General features: G+C 47.0%; 5 protein-coding genes across 5 annotated transcripts; 4 read left to right on the forward strand and 1 right to left on the reverse strand.

Moving 5' to 3' along the window:
- Positions 1–974: 974 nt before the first annotated feature.
- Positions 975–1,309, forward strand: F5147DRAFT_662391 (uncharacterized protein; the record flags this gene model as incomplete). Its single annotated transcript, XM_041434778.1, has 1 exon — positions 975–1,309. A coding segment is annotated over exon 1 (271 nt), but the record flags the coding sequence as incomplete, so codon positions are not given.
- Positions 1,310–7,134: 5,825 nt separating this feature from the next.
- Positions 7,135–8,072, reverse strand: F5147DRAFT_647026 (uncharacterized protein; the record flags this gene model as incomplete). Its single annotated transcript, XM_041433169.1, has 4 exons — positions 7,135–7,258; positions 7,304–7,646; positions 7,840–7,929; positions 7,985–8,072. The coding sequence occupies 4 exons, from the start codon at positions 8,070–8,072 to the stop codon at positions 7,135–7,137; spliced, it is 645 nt and encodes a 214-aa protein (XP_041299917.1).
- A 641-nt stretch (positions 8,073–8,713) lies between these two features.
- Positions 8,714–12,651, forward strand: F5147DRAFT_741533 (uncharacterized protein; the record flags this gene model as incomplete). Its single annotated transcript, XM_041439485.1, has 12 exons — positions 8,714–9,016; positions 9,068–9,277; positions 9,334–9,705; positions 9,760–9,947; positions 9,995–10,160; positions 10,219–10,367; positions 10,416–10,849; positions 10,903–11,094; positions 11,143–11,259; positions 11,330–12,004; positions 12,053–12,300; positions 12,616–12,651. 12 exons carry the CDS (start codon positions 8,714–8,716, stop codon positions 12,649–12,651), a joined length of 3,090 nt encoding a protein of 1,029 aa, XP_041299918.1.
- Positions 12,652–16,474: 3,823 nt separating this feature from the next.
- Positions 16,475–17,293, forward strand: F5147DRAFT_766458 (uncharacterized protein; the record flags this gene model as incomplete). The annotated part of the gene is made up of 1 exon (XM_041440775.1): positions 16,475–17,293. One exon carries the CDS (start codon positions 16,475–16,477, stop codon positions 17,291–17,293), a length of 819 nt encoding a protein of 272 aa, XP_041299919.1.
- Positions 17,294–20,888: 3,595 nt separating this feature from the next.
- F5147DRAFT_647029 (uncharacterized protein) lies at positions 20,889–23,518 on the forward strand (the record flags this gene model as incomplete). The annotated part of the gene is made up of 11 exons (XM_041433170.1): positions 20,889–21,361; positions 21,444–21,549; positions 21,603–21,627; positions 21,970–22,113; positions 22,200–22,231; positions 22,383–22,466; positions 22,624–22,686; positions 22,775–22,904; positions 23,130–23,186; positions 23,306–23,318; positions 23,359–23,518. The coding sequence occupies 11 exons, from the start codon at positions 20,889–20,891 to the stop codon at positions 23,516–23,518; spliced, it is 1,287 nt and encodes a 428-aa protein (XP_041299920.1).
- Positions 23,519–23,559: the final 41 nt, after the last annotated feature.

The following is a 23,559-nucleotide window of genomic DNA, read 5'->3' on the forward strand; positions in this document are numbered from 1 at the left end:
CCATGAGACACAGGAAGACCTTCGCGCCTCCCACAGTGTTGGTTACTAACCGTGCAGATGCCATCTTCAATGATCTCAAGGAGAAGAGTGTATCACACTCCCCATCATCCGAGTCCATCTTTTTCTTATGTTCATACAAGGACTCCAGTCCCCTTCGGGCGGTTGCACATTGATTCATAATAATAAATGTCTGTATACTACGTTAGCCGTTGTCTCTTCCTCTCCTTCTCGAAAAAGCGCTTGAATGTCTCTCGACCTCGTACTCTTGACAGAGCAGTGTACAGCTGTCTGTGCGCAAACAAATGGGTGCGCAAGTCGAGTACTACTTTCCGTAATGTTAGGCCCTTCCGGCTGTCAGTATGTTTCGTCACTGTCCGTGTGATTCCATGCTCACCATAATCTCATGACGAATTCGTCTAAACGGTGTAGCATTTTGAATGTCCACGACGCCATGAAAAGACCACGCAGAAGCCATTGGGGTGCGAAAGGAGCACGAGGAAATCGAAATGAAAAGGAGCCTCAAGATGCCAGTACTTGGAGCTCAAGTGGCGCGCGCACATGGCAGTCACACCAATTTCGAAATCGCCGCGTCCTTATAATATGTAGAATAGAATATGATGGGATGAGTATATGTTATTCATTGTATGCACGACGTGACCGTGACGTTATACGAACATACCAACGGCCCGAGTTTGAGTACAAGCTGGAGATGATAAGATTAGACTCGGTTCACAGAGCAGAGAAATAGAACTTAGCTTGTGACGTGTCGATGATGTGTGCGTAAGCCATTTTTACACAGCTGCACTACTGCTGGCAGGTCAGCGGAATATCACCGGCGAAAGATTTTCCGCTGTTCCAGACCAAATTGCATACAGACCTTGTTCAATCTGCTGGCATTATTGCAATTCGAAGGCAAAGATGAAATAATCATGACGAACATATAAAAGCAAGGTATCTTGCCACTAACCCATTAGGATTTATTCCAGCCTTCAGGCCATATCACATCCTCACTCACAATGCATTTCTCCTTTGCAATTTTCCTCATCGTCGTAGCTCAGATGGCGTCATCAAGCTCTGCCACGCCCATTCAGGGTGAGAATCCTGCGAGCAACGATTGTCCCGTCTTTTGTGCCCGCAAACGCCAATGCCACTTCTGTGAAGGGAAGAATTGCGTGAGTTATAGTGGTTTGTGTCCCGGATTTAACCATGACTCATCGACACGGCAGTTGCTTATATGTATTGTGAGTAGTGTTTCTGCTTTCAGCACCGGTGCAGTATGGTTCATGACACTGACGCGCGAGTCACTAGTTCTAGTGATCGATCGCTGAGTTGATCAACCAAATAAAGTTTCCTGCCACTCGGGTAATGGAGATCACTTTTAAATTACTCGATAGTCATCAGCTCGTCTGCAACACATTTGAATGTGCATATTTTATGTACACGCGAGTGTATGTTGATCATTCTGTACTCGTAAGTAACGTCGAATTGCATCGTTTTCCCGCTAAAAGGTACTGTTGTCTATGAACTTCCCTAACATCACGTAGTCAAACAGCAATGGGTTGACGAGGACAAGTCACGGAGTAACTTTTTATATGCATGGAATTAGCACGGAACGTGGATCTCCGCATCATCACAGAATCGGGGTGCACCTGCTTTTTATAGATGGTGTTGGCAAAGTCTAACAAAAAATTGACAATATTACACCCTTGGCAGCACTTTGAAGATGTTCCCACGTACTGTCAGACCCTATTATTATGTAGCAAATATATAGTCTGAGAGACCCCCTCCTCCAGGAGGCTTCTCCCTAGTTTTCCAAGGATGTGTGGCCATCCCTCGGGAGCATGTAACCAGAGCCTCATCACAGAGGGTGAGCGCAGCCTCCTGGTATGTTCCCTGGAGAGCCTCAATATAGCGGCCTCTCCAGATGCTCACTGCCTGCCTCCCCATGTCAGCCAGGCTATACTGTTAGATTAATACATCTTATATGGACTATTACCCATAAATACTCATACATCTTCTTGTCTTATGGTCCACTGCCCATGGAGGATGTATCCTACCATTCCAGGCTTATAAATCCTCGTGCTGGGGGGTTGAATGCCTCAAATGGACAATATCCCCCCTTGTTTCCGACTGGCCCTTGCTTCCTCTGAATTGGTGCTTCTTGCATGGGCCAACGGTGGCTTCTTTTGATCGTACAGCAGGCACTGTAGACAGATCTTAGATAGGATTTCTGAGAAGGTGCCTGCATCCCTTACCGGTGCCTTGAAGTGCTTGAACTTGTTGTGAATTTGCCAAGTCTCCTTATCACGTGATTTCATGTTTGTTTACTGAGCCAATCTCTTCGATTCTCTCATCGCACGGATGCAGCACAAGGAACTATCAAACATTGTGATTATCTAGATATCTAGATGTATGTCTCTCTTTCTTGTTTCTTTTGCATTTTATTCAATGATCACCTTGCAGTTCTCTCATCGCACGAACGCAGCACAATGTTTAGATGTATGTCTTTTTCTTGTTTCTTTCGCATTTTATTCAATGATCACATTGCAGCTCTCTCCCACATTTTCCCTGCCCTGCCCTCTCTTAGGGAACACCTCAACTCTGGGACGTTAAGATATGCAAACGTGAGCTTTGACCACCTCCCATCGCATTTTCGACTCATATGTTTTCAGTTTCGTGAAGATATAGTACCTGATGAATATCTCGACTCTCATTTACGGATCTCTGATTCACAAACATCACCTACTGCAGTACGGACTAACACTGGCAAGCATGGAGGCAACCGGTCATGTTTCTGCTTTTCTCCTTGTAACGTTGTTTTTTTTTGGCACATTTATTTCACATCTAGCACATGATTACATGCAAGATAGATTTTATTACTTAGGGCCACCAACATTTTAGATATGTCTCATACTAACAATATGTATTAAAATTAACAAGATAAAAACATCAACAAATTAGTATGAAATATAGCAAGGGTGACAACAAACAAGATAGTGTTCGGACTATGACAATGAGCTGAGTAGATCAGTATGCAAGACAAATGCAAGAAACGATATAATAACAGCAGGGACCGACGGACAAATGTGACAGCGTGCAACAAAGAAGAGACTCGGGAATAGTAGATCACACCTTCGCCTTCCTGCTCACTGGTTAACAAACCAAAGAGGATATATCATTGAGCACTCACTTGGATTTTGCGCTGTGGCTTGATGCATCCTCAGCCAGACGACGCTTCGCGGATGGCTTAGGAGGCACGTTCTCCTTTCCTAGGTGACCAATCGAGTTGGCGACGTCATTACGTGTTGATGGTTTAGACTTGCGACTGGTCCTACGACACCCATCCTCGTGGTTCTGTTCTTCTGCAGTGTTAGAATCAACCTCGACCAATGTAGTTGTGACAGCAGGCGTGACAGATGGTTGTATAGTAGGGTCTGGGGCCATCTCTGAAGATACAACAGCAGGTGTAGTAGGAATAGTGGGAACGGCAGAAGTAGATCCTGTAACAAGCGCTGTGGGAGAAGTGGGAGGCAGGACAGGTGCGATGGCAGGTTCAGTGGAAATGGGAGAAGTAGATCCCGCAGGAGACATGGGAGGCAGGACAGGTGCGACAGCAGGTGCCGTTGAAATGGGAGAAGTAGAACCCGCTTGGGTAACAAGCGCAGCTGGAGAAGTGGGAAGCAGGACAGGTGCAACGGCAGGTGCAGTGGAAATGGGAGAAGTGGGTCCTGCGTGGGTAACAAGCGCAGCAGGCGAAATTGGAGGCAGGACCCCATCAGGAAGTGTAGTGGAGGTTGTGCGGGGAGAAGCGTCAGCGAGTAGGTCATCGGGTGCCATACCAGGCGTCGACGGAAAAGAAGTGGTGTCCCAACTGTCAAAAGGGGCAAAGGGAAGCATAACAGGAGGTTCCTGCTGTCCATGAGACTTGGACTGAGTCTGCAGCATTGCGCCAAGAACAGAATCAAACTCTGGAGTAGCCCAGTATGGTGTCTCACCTCCAAAGGTAGCAGAGCCACTAGAGTAGAAGTCCGAACTTGTCTCCATAGACGGAGATGATGAAGGTTCAAATGGTAAGGAAGCACCTGCTGATACATCCCACGGGGATGACTGTCCAGTCATCGGATATATTCTGCTGGATGTTGGTGATGCAGCCATGATGGGTGATACATCCCAAATGGATACTGGTCTGTCTGATATATCTTGCGACTCCTGAGCAGACGTTAAAAGGCCAGGATCCTTGTCTGTTGAGTTTGCAGGTTAGTTTGACGTCACAATGTCCCAGGTTTGCAGGCTTACCATATATGCGACACAAGAAATCACGGAAAGGCCCCATGACACCACGCTCAAACCCCGGATATGCCATACTGAAGTCGTTGTTGTGTTTTGTTAAGCCAACATGAAAACTTCACAAGGTCAGTACAGCCGATTATACACATGAAATGCCCACCGACCTGTACACGTCAATCTGGCCTTGTGCCTCAGGGGATGGACCGCCAGCAATAAGTGAGAAGGACATCCCGGTCGCATCTGCCAGACCCTTTAAAAACTTGTTGGCGACAGCAGCCAGTTTGTCCAAATTTCTATATGATGTCAGTGAGTGCGTTAATCAATACAATGTGAACGACTCACTGTGATTGATTAGCCTCCGACTTACTCCATGGCCCTTCCTCTTTGTCCTGCACTTTTTGCTGCTTCTGTTCCTCAAGGTATTCCTTCACTCGCACTTTGACTTCGGGCGTCTTGTTGACGTATAGTGCAGCAGTTTCCTTCTTGATGAGTGCGACCCGTTCTCCATTGGTTAGTTTCCGTTCCTCCTTGACTGCTGTGAGCTTTTCTTGTACGGTAGGCTTGATGCGATCACAGTAGTAGAGCTTAGAGTAAGCCTCTTGTTCCTGAAGCCTACGAGTCGGTTTTTCACACTCAGTAATCTTCTGAACCACAGCATCGATAATGTTGGTGGTGTGGGCTTTTGCCTTTCTGCCTGCCTTTGTCGCCCCAAAGTTATTTTTGAACCGATTGTGCAATTTCTGGAAGAACACATCAGCCGAGCTCCAAATAGGTCTGGGACAAACTTACCACTTTTCGGGCGTCTTCCGCTAATTTCATTTCATTAAGCTCCTCCAACGTCATAGGCCCTAATGCTGTGACCCCAGTCGGCCTCGGCTCGGGAAAGGCCTCAAACCAGTTTTCATAAAGGTCCGCAAAAAAGTTCCTATAATTTCCACACTTTTCACTTTGCTTTACGAGGAATGCTTCATAGTATGGTTTTAGCCATTCCTCTTGTTCATCAGACATCCATTTGGGAGGGGCCATCTAAATTTGTATTAGACTTTTTGATCAATAGCAAAACCTGACTTACGATATGACACGTATAATGAGCTGATAAGTAAAGCGAGATGAAAATTTACGAGATGGCTGTACATATATAATAATATCCCACGCATGGGCCAAGATACTGGCATGGTAATGTTTGGCAGATAAGCCATAGTCATTTCGCAGTTGCTCAGCAAGTTCCTCACCTTCGAGAAGCCGTACACAATGTCAGTATGGGTAGCATGCTGTAACTTGATGAAACCAGCAATGGCTTGAACCACCTTCTTTTTCATAGACAGTTTAGGTTGTACTATATTACAGTTTGGGGCGGTTGAAAGACTGCATCAGGCATAAGGGGTCACGTAAACCTAGCTATCATCTATGTACCTGCGCCCACCATACTAACATGGTAATGATTGGCAAATAAGCCATGAAACCAGCAATGGTTTGAACCACCTTCTTTTTTGTGGATGGTTTAGGCTGTACTGCATAGTACAGTTTGGGGCGGTTGAAAGACTGCATCAGGCATAAGGGGTCACGTAAACCTAAGCATGTATGAATATCCTAGATCGCCCACCAGTTGTCTTGATAAACCAACTCGAAGCTATCATCCCCTGCGCCCACCAGTCGCCTCGATAATACATAAACCCCTTAAGAATCGAGAGAAGTAGCTACTACCAAAGTGTTTGAAATAAAAAGGCCTGCTTAGCGTACAACTCCTCCAATTTCATGCCATTCACCAAAATAAAGGATAAGTCATCTTCCAATGCCAACAGCACATCCTTAGCATCCTTCGTGGCTTGACAAGCACTAGTGTACCCTATACCGCTCTTCCCCTGCTGTGATAAGTCATCTTCAGCATCCTGTAGCTCACTGAATATGTCTTGGACAACTCCAATAGCCGAACGAATCCTGTCGGACACACCAGTTGCCAGGTAATCGAGCAAGAGCTCATTGATAACCTCTTGAGGCTTGCCTCCGAGATATTTTCACAAGGGACCTTGCAATTTTTTCCTGCGTGATTTTGGTGCATCTGATGAAGTCTTGTCCCTGTCGACCCGAGCTGAGTAAAGGCATTCCATTTGAGACACGACATGAACGCAACTTACATGACATTGGATGAAGTCTTGTGGGGATTTGTATTGTCCCTGTCGACCCGAGCCAGATATTTATCTTTCATCTTAGCACTAATTATGAACTTATTACTGCCAGCGCATGCAATGAGTAACTATGTTAGCATAAGAGATCGATGTAAGAATCAAGCACATACCGTGCATAGTAAGCACGTTTGTGCATTCATTTGGCCTCTTGACGTTCTTCCAGAGTATTGTAGAGCTTGGGTCGGGGCATTGAAAACAGTGATGAAATTGTGGGGTAGAAATTGAGTAGAGTTCCGTGAGGAGTTGTAATTCATTGTGTGTGGGACTTTTATAGGACCAATTCAACGCGATTAACCAGTGCTGGTATAGATAAATCACAGTAAGCCTAGCTGCATATTCAGGCCTCAGGACCTCAGATCTAGTAATTTCAGTGTAAGCATCACCCACTAAATATGCAAGGCTGTATATGTATCACCATGAGCTCACTTGTCAACCTTGTTGATGTCGCTTCAAATCAGCAGTGGCGCCGGGTTTCAATCGCATCAATACATAAACTGTGACCTCGTCAGATTCATCAATATTCGTTCAGCTCAATCTCAATATTGGTCCATGAAGTTCATGCATGAATGTGTGCAGGAGTGACTTGATTATGCGGTATACAAAGCAACAAGAAGGCGACTATTCACAACAGTTACAACTATATAACAGTGAAGCAACCAAATCAGACTTTGGCAGCTTCGCCTCGTTCAATGGCTCTCCTCAATTTCTCCTCACCCGCTTCAAGTGAGTCAACCTTGGAGAAAATAGCACGTGGTACACCCTGAACTTTCGGTGCGACATTGTCCCTGGGAAGGTTTTAATGAGGCTTGCGGGCGGCTTGGACAACTTACCAGCCATTGAAGATTCCAATATAATGACTGCGCATCACGCAGTAGTAAGGGGCACTAGGATTGGCCACCACAGGCATGTTATACAAGATGCCGTGGTAGAAGTAGAGGAAGCACTCGTCAGCCATGGCATCTGCTACTTTGGCGAAGAACTCGTGTGATTGCTCGATTACGGTAATTTTTGGCAACTTGTCACTGTAAGAGCCTAGGGTCACATAGACAGACAACATATTTGGGTCGGCCACATAGTCTTCAGCAGGGATACCGGACAAATTGAGGCCACTGTTGGACGAGGCAGTTGTCTTCAAGGATGGTTCACCAGGACCCTTCGTATTGGAAGATGCATCTGAGAATCAATCAGCATGCGAATCAATTGGTAAAGAAGCTAAGGAAATTTTTACGTACCATCAGCAGTTGGAGCCATAATAGAAGTCGTCTTCAAGGATGGTTCACTGGGACCCTTCATATTAGAAGACACATTTGAGAATCAATCAGCATGCGAAACAATTGGTAAAGAAGCTAAGGAAATTCGTACGTACCAGCAAAAGTTGGAGTCATAATGACATTGACAAGGGCCTTTGCCTGACCAGGCGTCAACCGTAGACTAGCAAGTAATTTGGAGATGGCATCTTTTGGTACCAATGTGAGTATAGTACGAAGCCATGCAAGCACCAATAGGCGTACCTATGACACCGTCTGACATATCATCAGAAACTACAAAGGGCGGGGCGGAGGGAGAGGTGGCAGCTTGAGGGACAGTTGATTGAGTCATTGTGACAGTAGAGTTGGGTTAATTAGTTGGTTGGCAATGTCTCGTTAAGTAGTCGGTCGATGGTTCAGTACATGGAGGTAGCGTGGTCAAAGATGTAGCCGGAGTTGAAGAAATGGAAAAGCAGTTCAAGAATCAAAGGCAGATGGGTCGAGGGAATATGAAAGAGAATGTCGTTTGGCTGTGATGAGCCATGGAACTCGACCCGTTAGGCAAGGACAAGGTGTACATAGGACAGCGCTGGTGAATCTGGAACTGTGGGAACGTCTTCGATTTGGTAATGACTTTGTACATATGATGATACTCATCGTGCATTACAGTTCTTTCTGGTGCTAGAAGCCCTTACTCATCGCACATTGCGGTTCTTTCTGGTGCGGTGTCCTTTTTTGCTGCTTATTGACGTTTCCTCCCCTTGAAATAGCATAGAATCAGACATACATGGGTAAGTGCCAGTATTTGTATGACTCAATGTGCATGAGCGCTACATTAATTACATGTACAGACATTAACCGTGTCCAGTGCGACAAGTTCGGAAATGTAGTGCCCAGGGCACCTAGGATATATCCTCGGAGTCGATGGATTCTCGCATATGGTGAGTCACCCATCGCATGTTGACCACTGGGCCTTGACGCAGCCTCTTAGACATGTCTAATCTCAGAGGCCGCCCTTCCAAGTGTCCAAAGCTTATTCGACACGGAGGTCATAGTGCCTCCGCTGAGCTTCATACGCGCCATCTCAGCTTTGCCCTAAGATCCGATGGTGGATTCGGCCTCCGAACGTCTTATCTTCCTGCTCCAGCACCTGCCGTAGAACCTGCAGAAGCACCATCTCACGTATCCGCTGAAATTGACCCATGGAACGAGATGGAGCACAGTGCTATATTTTCTCCAGAAGACCTTCAGCCAGGTGACGAACTGAGGCCACAAACACGCCGACGGACACCAGGAGTTTGTCCTTTAGTTTAATCAGTAGCACTTATTTTAACCGTAAATTTGCAGGATGACCCAATCCTCCTTTGGCTAAATGAACATGAAACTTACTTGAATGAGCTTCTATACCTGGAGGGTTGGGGAAAAAATGACCATGAAGCATGTTCTTGCGGGAAACCTTTGCCCTCTTTCAGATGTCAAGATTGCTTTTCAACGGAGCTATTTTGCCATGAGTGTGTTTTGTTGTTGCATGCCAGTGCACCACTCCATAGAATCGAGGTTCGTAAGCTATCTATTGCTCTTTGCTAGTTCTCTTATCATCCACCGCTGTTTAGGAGTGGAAAGATAGTTTTTTTCACACCACATCGCTCAAATATCTTGGTTTCCGCATTCAGCTAGGTCACAAGCCAGGGGAATCTTGTCATCGCCCACGCCCCGCCTATGACAATGATTTTGTTATCATCGACATTCACGGTATACATGAAGTCAGCCTTGACTTCTGTAACTGCGAGCACGAAGCCCTGCATTTCAAGCAGCTCCTTCATGCCCGGCTTTTTCCTGCAACGGTTACAGATCCTCGAACGGCTGCGACTTTTAGCGTGCTGGATCTCTTCCACTTGTTATCTTTTGAGTCCAAGGTCTCTGCGTATGAATTCTATCACAGCCTTGCACGGAGGACGGATAATACTGGCATACGGCCAATTCGAGTATGTTACATTTACATTGCTTTCAAAACAAGTACACTGATATATGTTTTTCAGGATCGATATTCTGTCTTTCTAAGAATCATGCGCAAATGGAGGAACCTCAATGCACTCAAGCGTGCTGGCCGTGGGCACAACCCTGCTGGTGTGGACGCTACTCAAGAGGGAGAACTCGCTGTTTTATGTCCTGTGTGTCCCCACCCAGGCATAAACTTGCCCCCAAATTGGGAAACTTCAGATCGGCAGTGAGTGTTTGATTTGATGTGCTACAAACATATCTAACAGCTTTTAGATGGCTCTACGCAGGTTTCTTTGCAATTGACGCCAATTTCCGTCTCAAGCGCCGGCTTGTCTCCTCCGATGCCAAAGATCCAGGGCTCACATGTGGTTGGAATTATTTTGTTGAAGAATGCCAGTACAAGACTTACTTGGCTGAGAACTCAGGAGCTGTTCAAGAGGTAAGATCTTGCACTCAATTTTTTATCATTATGATTGACAAACTCCTCGTTCTGACAGAAAAGCACTTGCGTTAGTCACAACGCCGTCAACATGGCTGATACCAAGGCTTCGAAGGGTCTGGCTGCAACTGGTGTCGGGACAATTGATTGTGCCCGACATGATATGAAATTGCCCAATGGTGTGGGCGATCTTCAAAAGGGTGAAAAGTGCGTACCTTTCTCTATGATGTTGTTCTAGTATTCATTGTGCTACAGATACCTGAATATGGACTATATTGTATTTTCAGCTCTCGCCAGGTTCCCTCATCTCACTAATGTCAATCTATCGTACGATATCGCCTGCCAGTGGCACAAGAAGCTTCAGGGCCGCATTCCTGGACTACCCATCAGGCTCCAACCTGGTGAACAGCGGGACCCGCTCTCAGAGATATCCAGCACATCTGCGAAAAAGATGTTCAACTTCTTCATGCCTAAATTTCATCTTGCAGCTCACATCGAGGCTTGTCAGACTGCGTTTTCATTTAACTGGACTCCGGGCATTGGTCGAACTGATGGTGAAGCACCTGAACGTGGATGGGCCAATATCAACCATGTGGCTACAAGTACCAAGGAGATGGGCCCTGGCTCCCGCCGCGAGATTTTGGATGACTTCTTTGGAGATTCAAACTGGAAAAAGATCACTGCGCTAGGTTCATATTTTTTTCTTCTTAGAACTGGGTTTATCACTGATGCCTGTAATCAGGCAGAATCATGTTGAATAAACTTAAGGAAGCGGTCAAGGCAATGCAAGAACACAAGCTTGCATTCGAAGAGCTTGAGAATTCTATTACAGAGTCTGACTTGGGTGTCTTGTCACTAGCAACATGGAAAGCCGAGATAGAGGCTTGGGAGACCGACCACACTAAGCCAAATCCTTTTGAACACCAAGTCGACAGTGAGTCACACCTTATGAATATTTCGATTAGTGTTAAACTCCTCGTAGCTATGACACTTGCAGCTGTACGCCTCGAACTCGCGCAACGAGATGCCAGGGAGTTAGAAGAAGGGACCACAATTTCCCTTCATGCAGAGTTATCTTGTAGCATGCTTATTAGTACAGGTATCGATCTTGAACATGCGCAGTAAGAATCCTATAGTAATGTGTTGAATTCGTACTGATATATTTCCAGGTGTTGTTTGTTCACTGGGTCTGCATGCAACAGACACCCAACGCACAAAGATTCTCACCCGTAGCAGTGTACTGCAGCGCCGCATTGATGTTTGGACCGGCATTCAAACTTTATATATGCCCTCAGTTGCCAACTTACGTGCAACAGGCTTCACCAACTCAAGGAGTGACAATGACGATGACAGCAGTTGCCCGAGGCCAAACTTTGACTTGGGCAAGGCAGAAGACGTTCAACTCTTGTTACCTTCTGAGATTTGCAGTCTGGTGCCGTGCGATCAAAAGCTCCTCGAGGCTGAATGGTCTCTCCGCATGGCACAAGCCCATGACGCACTCAATGAGTGCCGTTCTCATATCCGCCTCCGTCGTCAACTCATGCAATTCAAGCAACAACATATCCGCGGGCAAGGTGCGAATACTCGTGCGAAGAAGACACTGGACACTGTGGAAGACCGTCTTATCATTAGTCACGCAAAGTATGTGTGTGCACGCAAGGCGCTCGTAGCTCTCTCAGATCATGTCGACCATATTGGCTGGGAACGGAAGCTGCAGCCACTCAAGAAGTCCCATCTCTGGCCCATGGGGGATTTCACAGGACAGTCGCAAGGGACTGCAATCATGTCTTGGATCTGGTTGATGTATGGGATGTCGGATGATGATAGTGAAGGCTTGCAGGATTGTGAGTCCTTGTATTGATCTATCATACTCTACTGATTGGAATTGCTAGCGCTTCACATTGAATGGTGTAAAGCCAGGGCGCGTCGTGATAGGTGGGGCGAAGAAATTCAGCTTTTGCTGGAAGAGATGCAACATATTCTGCTCTTTCTCAACTGGCAAGCACGTCAATGGGACGAGCGCACAGGTGCACGAGTACCACAAAGACCTGAAGACGTCGAGGGTGTGGTCGCATATGCTAAGAAACAGGTGTTTATCCAGCGCAGCCTATCCGAATCATTCAAGGAGAAATGGAGGCAGGTTCTGGTATCGATGGCTTTGGGCGATGACAGAGATGACGGAGAGGGTCAGTGTCCTTCTCTCGATACCCCTCCTCAAGAAGATTTGGCACATGATACATAGTATATTTATATTCACTATTTGTACCTTTGTACCTTGATATGAACACTTTGTTTGGTGCAATGACTTTGTTTGATGCGGTCCCTGAGCTTCCCTGAGACGGGGGAATGGTTCCTTTGTTACAGTAACATGGCACGAGTCCCCCGCCAGCAGACAGCCCTCTGCCACCGCACGGCTATAGACGATACCGAAGTCTCACCAGCTCTATGACGATAGATGATGAGAGACGATAAGCGGCAACTGCCGGCTTAGATAAGCGGTCTGGACCGCACGTGACATGACATGACGACATAGGTCTAGAAGACCTATTTATGTCATCAAGATAGAAGGCAAGCCTCGTGCTGCCTCATGTACTGATAGAAGGATGCCTCATGGATCCTATCTACGATAGAAGCCCGCCTCATGGACGCTATCTCTGACACATGTAGATAAGCAGATTAGAACCCAGCTTTAGGCTGAGCTTAGATACGACGAGTAGCCTTATATAAGGTCGAAGATTAACAGTAGACGTTCCTTACTTTAATCTTACTAGGTTTACCCTTGAACTCCTTGTCCTGCTAAAGCTACCTGCTCGACATCGACTCGTACCTTCAGTGACGCCTCTCACTGTCTGTAAACCCTGCTATCATCTCAGCGTAACCCCTCGTTAACCACCACGAGCTACGTTCGAGTACGCAACCTTTGCTTGTCTGTAAAGGCCGACGACTCTCAGCACTCGGTACCACTGTCGTGGTTGTCGCTGTTTAGATCATCCTAGTCGCACACGACCGTTTGTCGTAACAAAAGATTAAAGTTCAACTCGCACGTCACCCATCTGTGACGCCAGATCCCTGATCGTACCTATCTTCAAAGCTACTGAAGATCTGTAGAAGAAACCCCGAAACGTACCGGCCTGACCAGTCGCAAGAATATAAGAACCACTGTCACAGTAGAAGACTTCCTGCTCGGAACACTACGAAGATCAAAGATAACCATCTCCAACATGGCAACTTCCCGAAACACCCTGGCTGCTTCCCACCTTACGGGAAAAGAAACTTGTATCTACCTGAACGAGAAAAGATGCTTTGTATGCCACGTCATTGGCCACAAAGCCGCGGGCTGCCCACAATGGCCCAGAACCCCGCGGAGAAAGATGATCGAAGAAGACCTCTGGTTGAACTCTATCAAAGAGACCGGAGTTAAGAAAAACGAACTACGGGTGAATGCCACCCTGATGACCAGAACGAGAAACACCCCCATCACGACATCTATGGTCGTCGACTCAGGGGCGTGCCAGTCCTTCGTAAATAAGGACTTCTGCACGCAGCACAGAATCTCGTCGCACCAGCTAGAGAAGCCTTTCACGCTCTCTAACGCTGACGGATCCAGCTTCGGAAAGAAGCCGATTGAGAGGTACTGCACCCTCTCCTTCCAGATAGACGAACGGGTATGCACCGAACGGTTCTACCTTGCCGAGCTTACTCCGAAAGAGAAGCTCATGCTCGGACAACCCTGGCTTATCAGCCACAACCCCGCCATCAACTGGACGAATGGCACGGTGACTCTTAAGAGCACCGTAGATTCCCGAAAGAAAGAAAAAGAGATAGACTCCGACCGGAAGAAGAACGGCAAGACGCCCCTCTTCCAGAAAGAAGAAAAGAAGGGCGCACAGAAAAGGAAAAGGTCCGTTTCCCCGACCACTCCCCACGCCTTCTCCAGTGGCCTCGCTTCTATGAGCTTGGCATCAACAACGAAGATTGTACCGGTTCTTGAGGAACCGCACGGAAACCCCCCATCCGTGAAACTCCCTATCCCCACAGCACGATCTACGAAAATCGTGAAGAAAGATTCACTGCCTCGTATTGACCTCGCAGCAAAACGATTTGAGCAGAAGAAACCGGCCACTGATCCGGAGACAACTCAGAAGAAGGTCGTAAGACCTGCGGTAATCACGGACTATATCATCCCTGACACACCCGCAAAGAAGATCGGACTGGCTGTTCAGCCGATGAAAGAAGAGACTCCTGAACCCTACAGGTTCTCGGCGGAGCCTGCATCAGTCCTCGGAAAAGGACGTGCAGTTATGACAGAAGAACCGCCTATCTCGAAGGCACCTAGACTGGCCCCTGAACCAGAGAAAACTCAGACGACCCCCAGATTTGAATTTTCCGGAGAACCGATCTCCGTTCTCGGAAAAGGAAGAGCCGTGTCGACGGCAGAACCACCTGAAGCCAAGAAACTCAGGTTTTACGAAAGCCCGGCTGATGATACCGACACAGCCGATGAAAACCCCATCCCGAATTCCCTGAACCTCTCCATGCCTTCCACAGAGATCCCTGCTGATAACATCGATGCAATGATGCAACACCGGGAACCTGCACCCGAACAGTCTTCAGACTCCGACTTCAACATGTTCTTAGAACATGTTCGTATTATAAACGAGGCCCACCGCCTGAAGGATCTGAGCGAAAATGACCCTGACGAGTTCGCTCGTCTTGTAAAGAAGGAAGAAGAAGAAACCGGACCGCAATTTATCCGGTTCACAGATATGGAATCTGACGATGACCGAAGCGAAGAAGCAATAACGCTCGCTTCCGAACCTCGGGCGCTCTACGCGCCACACCCTGCTTCCAATCCCATTGAAAATATATGGTTGGATTTAGAAGAACCATCGACGCACAACTGGCGCATGGTTGATAATGAAGGAAACGACATCGAATACGAAGGCCCTGACGACGGCCTCGATTTTTAGAAGATGATTAGTCATGGTAGACTAAACGGCTTATTGAGGGGGTAAAATCCCTGATTTATTCTCGTTTCACGCACGACACCCCCCCACCACGACCCCCACCACGAATACCATTTCCCGACTACTTCTGATATGATCCCTGATGACGACTTCAGCAACAGCCCGGAAAGGCTTTAAACTGCGCATGAGCCCGGCATGGCTTTAAACTGCACTGATCTCCGCAAAGAGAATAAACTATGCCCGTCCAGCATGACGTTTAAACTGCGCGATCCTCCGGAACGAGGTTAAACTACGATTGTCCGAGATGACGTAAAACTAGGAGAAAGGACGAACTCCCCGAATGGCTCCTACAGCCCTGGAACCCCTTATCCATGATCCTTCAACAATCAATGAAGATTCATTCAACAAAGATTAAGAAGACCCCTCCTCGCGAGACAACCCCAAGAAACTCCTGCAAGCCTTGGCACCTACGCCTGGACCCTGAACCTTCTCACCCAATGAAGATAGTATCAACAAAAGGTTAAAAGAAGATGACCTTCAATATCTAGATAGATCCGAAAGATCTTAACAACAAAAGATAACGAAGAAGAACCGGAGAAAGAACGAACCCTCGGAAACTCCTGCAAGCCCGCGGATCTCTTATCCACAGAACCCCCTTCGACATCCAGACAGATCATGATAGATCTCAACAAAAGATGAAGAAGACGATCCTCTGGAATGAGGTTAAACTATCACGAGATGAACTCTTAGGAAACTCCTGCAAGCCCTCAGAACCCTCTAGAACCCCCTTCGATATCCGGACAGATCATGATAGATCGAAACGAAAGATGAAGAAGACGATCCTCCGGAACGAGGCTAAACTATCACGAGGCGAACTCCCTGAATACCCACGGAATCCTCTAGAACGACTTCAACTCTGATTAACAAAAAGATAAGAAGACGATCCTCCGGAACGAGGTAAAACTATCATGAGACGAACTCCTTGGAAACTCCTGCAAGCCCTCGGAACCCTCTAGATCCGCCGACCGAATCAACAAAAAGATAAACGGAACGCGCCCTTACCATTATGGCAATGATTACCACCCTCTGATGAAGACGAACCTTGATCCTGATCATAAACAAAGGATTAATGAAGATCGTACCTATCACGGCACCTCCCCTCTGATAGTGAAGAACCGCACCTCGTGTCCCGATAACAAGAAGATCTTAGCCTCATGGCTAGATGGATAACGATAGAAGAACTCTAAACAAAAGATAAGTCTCGAATCAAGCGGAGCTTGGAAACGACATGGAGCAACCATATAAGCCTCCCGTGAATGTCTATATTCCCCAGAACCTCCCACCATCATGACGACCTCTATTGAAGAAGAAACTATCTGCATTGCACTTAAGGACTCCGACTACGGACGAATCCTAAAGACGATTGAGAACAACGCGTTCAGTGAAACCGCTATTCTCACCCCCATGTACTCCCAAGTGATCGACAACATCCTTGGTGAGCAAGACGCCAGACTCGGTGCAGGGACATCCCTTGCTGTCTGCATTATCCGTACCACAAAGCTACTGGAAGACGTAGCCAATCGTGATGACCTCGATGAAGGCACGAAGAAACTTGCCGTGCTTCATTTACAGAAAAGGATTCACGTACTCGCGCTTCACCTCCTTCCGCTCGACTTCCCAGACATCGCGAACCAAGCTGTCAGAACAGTCGAGGCAAGGCCTCATGTTGAAGAAAGATCCAGACCGGTGCGCCCGCTGAGACGAAAGGCGGCCACCATAGATCGTACCCGTACCACGCTCTGCAAGCGTTGCGGAGGATACGGACACTCGTTTAGAAAGTGTCCAGATTACGTTTGTTGCATCTGCGATGAACTTGGACCCGACCATCTGTCGGTCCACTGCCCTCGACTCAACGGACGCATTGTACTCCAAGAGTTTAGAGATGAAGAGAAGTTTTACGAAGCTCTCTTAGATTGGGAGCACAACCATAAAGCGCTCGTGGACCTCACGCTCAGATACCCAGCACCGCCTTCGCCCGAACCAGAAACTCCCTCTGCACCAGCCGTCTCCACGCCTCCGATACCTCCGGCGATGGAAGCTGACGAAGAACACAGGATACTCAAAGTCGGTGACTTTGACGCTAGTAGAGGGGTAATGTTACAGTAACATGGCATGAGTCCCCCGCCAGCAGACAGCCCTCTGCCACCGCACGGCTATAGACGATACCGAAGTCTCACCAGCTCTATGACGATAGATGACGAGAGACGATAAGCGGCAACTGCCGGCTTAGATAAGCGGTCTGGACCGCACGTGACATGACATGACGACATAGGTCTAGAAGACCTATTTATGTCATCAAGATAGAAGGCAAGCCTCGTGCTGCCTCATGTACTGATAGAAGGATGCCTCATGGATCCTATCTACGATAGAAGCCCGCCTCATGGACGCTATCTCTGACACATGTAGATAAGCAGATTAGAACCCAGCTTTAGGCTGAGCTTAGATACGACGAGTAGCCTTATATAAGGTCGAAGATTAACAGTAGACGTTCCTTACTTTAATCTTACTAGGTTTACCCTTGAACTCCTTGTCCTGCTAAAGCTACCTGCTCGACATCGACTCGTACCTTCAGTGACGCCTCTCACTGTCTGTAAACCCTGCTATCATCTCAGCGTAACCCCTCGTTAACCACCACGAGCTACGTTCGAGTACGCAACCTTTGCTTGTCTGTAAAGGCCGACGACTCTCAGCACTCGGTACCACTGTCGTGGTTGTCGCTGTTTAGATCATCCTAGTCGCACACGACCGTTTGTCGTAACATCCTTAGATCGTTTACTAGATTAGGCCGTCAAGAAGACTCACTTCAGTGGGCTTCGTGGTCTTAGACGGCGAGCGGCTGACAACGGCGGAGAGGTACCTAACACGGAGGGGCTTAGATAATATTGGGGGGGCTGGATTACTGATAGATAGTTACACAGAGGGGATATATCTTAGGTATGGATAGGTAGCCTATTGGATGTATCAGGGTTTTATGCTTATTAGCCAGTTTGATATATCCTTCCCCCAATACGAGGTGTGTCAGCATCTCCATATGTTCCCTGTGATGTCAGCGCAGATGTGTTCTGGAGCCTCTCGCACCTATATGTTTTCCATACTTCCATATTCCACTTTGAATGTTTTATTTTATTTTACTCTCTCTTATTCTTATTGCACAAACAATTCATTAGGCACAACAACAAGAACACAGTTACCAACGACAAGAAAGTCAGATGCGGAGGCTCAAAAATTAGGTACATGGTGATATACAATATGTGTGACGGAGGAAGTAGGTACAGATACAGCTAAATGCATCAGTTGCAAATGAGGCTCGTGAGCTAGAGGTGCACATCCTGAGAGCAGGACAAACATCCTGACACATGTTCATACGATAGATTTCGGGCAAAGAACCCGAGTGTAGTCTGCAGCCAGAGCCTCGAGGAGGAATTGAAGGAGAAGGGACCAGGCGGGCTCGCGAGTCTGCGTTGCTTGTGGTGTGACCGAGGTAGTGGATACGTCAGCCATAACATCGTAAAGCTCAGGTACAATCAAACCATCGTGAATAGGTCTCAGTAAGGCAAAAGTGGTGGTGCTCTGCCTGTCAGGGCCCTTGAGGTAGAGTTAAAGAAATTCGGTCAAGAAGAGTATATCTTTCTCTGTGACCTGAGAACCCTCGCACTCTCGTAGTATACTCGCCAGAGCCTTGAGACCAGCCTAAACAACTTCGAACTCCCCACTACCAGTAGAACGGATGGTGGCGTGTATTTGTTGGGCAATGACTGGTGCAGATGATGATATCTACTACTTCGCCTGATAATGCTGGAGGGGGGGGGGTGACTTGTATGTGAGCAGACAGGATAAGGATACCATTTGCAGCGCCCGATCGGAATGGGATAGGAGGGAGAGGCATAGCTCTTGCAGTGTATCTGTGGAGTGCAGAGCCTTGGGATTGCTAAACTTGCTGAACAGCATAGGTAAGGAGTGCGATGATCTATAAACAGATAATCAATTCTCACATCACGTCAGAAAGTCTGCATGAACAAACTTGACAGAGTTACAGTATTCCTCCACATTACAGATTTATCAGATGGTAAGACACTGATGGCCAATTTCCAGCGTCTCCGGGAGCTGACATTGATGGATAGAGCTTGAGGATCATGACACTGATATGAAGGTAATGCGGAGGAACTCGCCTTCAAGTCTGATATATTGGCGTTTTGAGCGACGAGGCATGATATTGTGATGAATGTTTGAAATTGGCGTACCAGGGTCTAGAACATTACAGATGTATCAGGTGATAAGACACTGACGGCTTCGACCCCAGCGGACAATAAAATTGAGCCAAAAGAAAAGAAGAAGAAAAAGACACTGACAGCTGATTTCCAGCGTCACCAGGAGTCGACATTGATGGATATGCCAGCGGGAATGCTCCAGGAGGGGACTTGAAGATTCTTTCCGCTGATGACTGTAGATAGAGCTTCGAAGATGGGCTCAGTGGCATGGGCGGAATCAGTGAGAAGGGAGGACGTACTAGGTAAGGATATGGGGACCATGGATAGAGTTCAGCTGAGAGGGAGGCATCGCGGGCTGTTCTGATGGTGATAGTCTGCAAGAAGCATGCTCGATTTGTGGTATATGAGTCAGGGAGGGAAACATGCCTTTGGATGAGGAGAGTGTTGATGCGGCAGTGAGTAACTTTGCGTTTGCTGTCGTGAAGCGGTCTTAGTAGCGGTAATGAGAATGAAAGAAAATGTTTGCTTTATTAAGCAGATAGTTTTTTGGGTGGAAGCCCTGCGATGGCGGCCCCAACCTGTGCGAGAGAGAGCCGAGGTGAGCTGCGATTCCCAGGTGTTAGGAGTGAGAGCAACGCAGTGAAGTGAACCTTGGATCCCAAATATTAGGAGCCCCAGAGCGACACTTCGAGGTGAGGAAAGCGCTGTTGGAAAGAAGAGATAGTAGCTTGAGGGCGTCCGCATGAGGAAGATTCAATGAGTTCTAGGCTGCGGATGACTGTCCCACAGTGGCTGTCTCACCATTGATGCAAGTCGTGCAGGACATACAACGAATGTTGAGTCCAGTACACAAATTGATCATGTGACTCGTGACGCGACGTGAATTTGACGTGAATTTGACACGAATCGTTTGTGAATCATTGATCATCTGTAGAAGTTTGTAGATCAAGTTGAGAAGCTAGGTACTACTAAGTTTTGACCAAGTTAGGACTCAAGAGCATCTCACGAGCATCTGGAGATGCTCTCGAGAAGCTTAAGCAGCCAATCAGATGCTGAATAAAACTCCAACCAAAACATAAAACATTGATTGTGAACTGAGTATTAATGATAGTAGCACCTTGAATGGTCCGAAATAACATCATAGTAGTCCCTACATATCACAAGACCATCATCAAGTATCATTGTAAGGCAAATGACCCAGGACACTGCAAAATACAGTGTTATGGACATTTACCTTTCAAGAGTTTGAGGCTGGCTAGTAGCCTTAGGACTGAAACTCGTCTCACTGCGTCGACAACTTTGCTCTCCTGCATTGCAACTGCATTGCTTGAAGCCACTGCTCCCCGCTGCCTCATACCCAATCACCTTACTGTCAGCAGGATTTACATGTGGATACTAACATATAAATCATATAGAAGTAGCTATTACAAAAACATGTATTCTACTACTACAGTCTACAGATAGGATATCCTCTAAAGTAGATTGTGGTGGGCATGGAGGCCCTGCCAGCTTCATATAGCGCGACAGTTTGCCATATTGAGGATCCCATGTGGTCTGAGCGTTTGTACTGCACTGTTAACATACCCTCTCTCACTGAGAACGAGAACTCCACCAGGTCCACAAACGGAGTTCAGTCAACCAAGGACGAAAGGATTGCCAAGTACCACCTCAACAAGCTTCCGGTTAAGTGCTTCAAACTGATGAAAGAACTCTTATGCTGCATGCACATAGTAGTCGAGCACTTTGGCAGGTTGGGAACGGACGAGGGCCAGTCTGCCTGCGCCGAAGAGAAAGAAGACGCCTGTGATGGGTGGATGGGAGTGAAGGGACATCAAACAGCGAAAGATCGCACGTCAGAACACAACCATGCGACGCACGCACGCACCATTCGGATATCTCTTCAAATTCCACTCCAAAATCCTAGCAGCCTTACGCACATCTATGCTCTTGAACGTAAATGTCAAAAGTACGAGATTGAAGATAATTAACGACATATCGCAGATCGCACAGTGGATGCCTTCCATTTCTGCACATCCACATCCATTTAGACGCAAAGATACCAAAAACACAAGCACTCACCTATCTACACTCATTCCCCCACCCCCCAGCGCATTCCAACAACTCCAACCCAAACTTCCTATCGCTGAGCATGAGGTGAGACATCCCAAGGCCTAAATACACCCCAGACCTGAAATGCACGTCTATAGAGGGATCGGGAAGTATGTCATGAGTGTATGTAGATAGGTACTGGGAGGGTGCAGCTGTGTGCAGAAGAGAGAGGCACAGCATGGTGTACGCAGCACAAAAGTGGAAACAAGCTTCCGGTTAAGTGCTTCGGACTGATGACAGAACTTAGTATATTATCCAGTAGAGATAAGAATGTTTCGAGCTAGAATAATCCAACTTACCTTTGCAGTGCCTGAGTTGAAAGACTGGCCAAGATTTAGTTCGAGAGTGAGAACAGTGGGTGGTGAAGGATCCTGCGGCAGTTAGATCACACATGGAACACACCAAGAGGTGTACATACCTGGGTTGTTTGAGCAGGTAAGAGTTCATGTGCACTGGAACTTGCAGGTGCGGGTTCAGGGCTTTGGGGCTGTCAAGCGCTTGAAGTGGAGCCGCCCTTGAATACTTTGCACACGGACTTGGGAATCACCTGCGAGATTCTGAAGGCAGAAGCGAAGACACTATCATTACACGCGACCACTAGATATATAAGTGCGATGTTCAATACCTCACAGCGTCGACGAGGCAGTGCTGAGGATACGCTTGTGCCCTCTTGCCCTCAATCAGCCACATTGCAGGTGGATATCATTGGAAGGTGGAAGCTAACCTTGTGAGCAGGACGGCGGATGAGTGATGGATGTTCAAGCACAAGGACTTGCGACTCAAAATGGTGTGAGACTGAAGTGACGGGGGCATCAGTTAGTAGAGAAATAAATAAAACTAGATAGACGCACCCAAACCAACTATACCAATCCTACTAGGTAAAGACAATTGAAGATACGAGCGATGCGAGGCAGAACGAAGGCAAGGATAACAAAGCAAACAACAGTACAAATCATCGCAGTGTGAGTGTGTTGAGTATAAGCTGGGAGCTGTCATGGTGGAGAGACAGGACTCAGTCAAGACAAGGACGGAATGAGCACTAAGTACCATTAAGTAGTCCTGGGACAGGGATACTGACGATGTTGGTGAGGCATCACAGATGATGCACGGAATATCCAGAGGGTCGGGAGAGGGCTACGAGGCTCGAGGGAGGCGCTGCGGGAGAATTCTGGAGGAAGGAAGGTGTGCTATAATTAGAACATCAGCGAGGCCGGGTCTCTTAGACCATATAATTCTAACATAAAAATAGGGTCTGACAGACCTTTAATAGTACCGAAAACTGCTGCCTGAGGTGCAATATTACACAATAATATATCTCATGACAAAGTATTGTGCACAGACAAGCAAAATGACATCCAGCAACAAGAAAATGCAAGCAAATTACAATTCTGATGGAAAATGTAACATCTCACAAGTAATGACCAAGTAATATACGGGCAAGATAAAAATGGTGTCAATTTATCAGTAGCCTACAACTCTGATGGAGATATGCAATATCTCGGAAGAATGATTAGCATACACAGTTTAATATACACTGAAGAGCAAAATGGCTTGAGGAGACAAGAAATTGCAAGAAAATTACAATTCTGACTGAAAAGTGCCAATCTGATTATTGTATGACAAAGTACTATACAGTGAGCAAAATGGTGCCAAGGGGGCAGGAAAGTACAGTTTCGATGGAGGTACATATAGTGCATTGTAAATGTGATTGGCATACGATAAAGTGATGTAACAGTGCGAGCTGCCGGGGACAAGAATATATATATCTTGTTGGATTATTTACGACGTTGCATGATATCAGCTCGAATCAATAGGTATTATAATTGATGCTTCAGACTGAAATCTGTGTAATAGTGTACTGATCAAACTCATTTCACAACCTCAGAAACAGGCTCCATCGTCCTTCGATTGTGTATCGTCTCAAATCCCGATTCAGATGGACTCCCTCATGGTTGAGGGATATCAGGCTGGGACTGGTTGGCAGGAGGAAGAGCCGCACCACAACATTGGATAGTCAATTGCACCGCAGTAGGTTTAGATTTACACACAGATTCA

This window comes from Suillus discolor (genome assembly GCF_016758755.1).
Source record: "Suillus discolor strain FC423 chromosome Unknown F5147scaffold_1, whole genome shotgun sequence".
Lineage (NCBI taxonomy): Eukaryota > Fungi > Basidiomycota > Agaricomycetes > Boletales > Suillaceae > Suillus > Suillus discolor.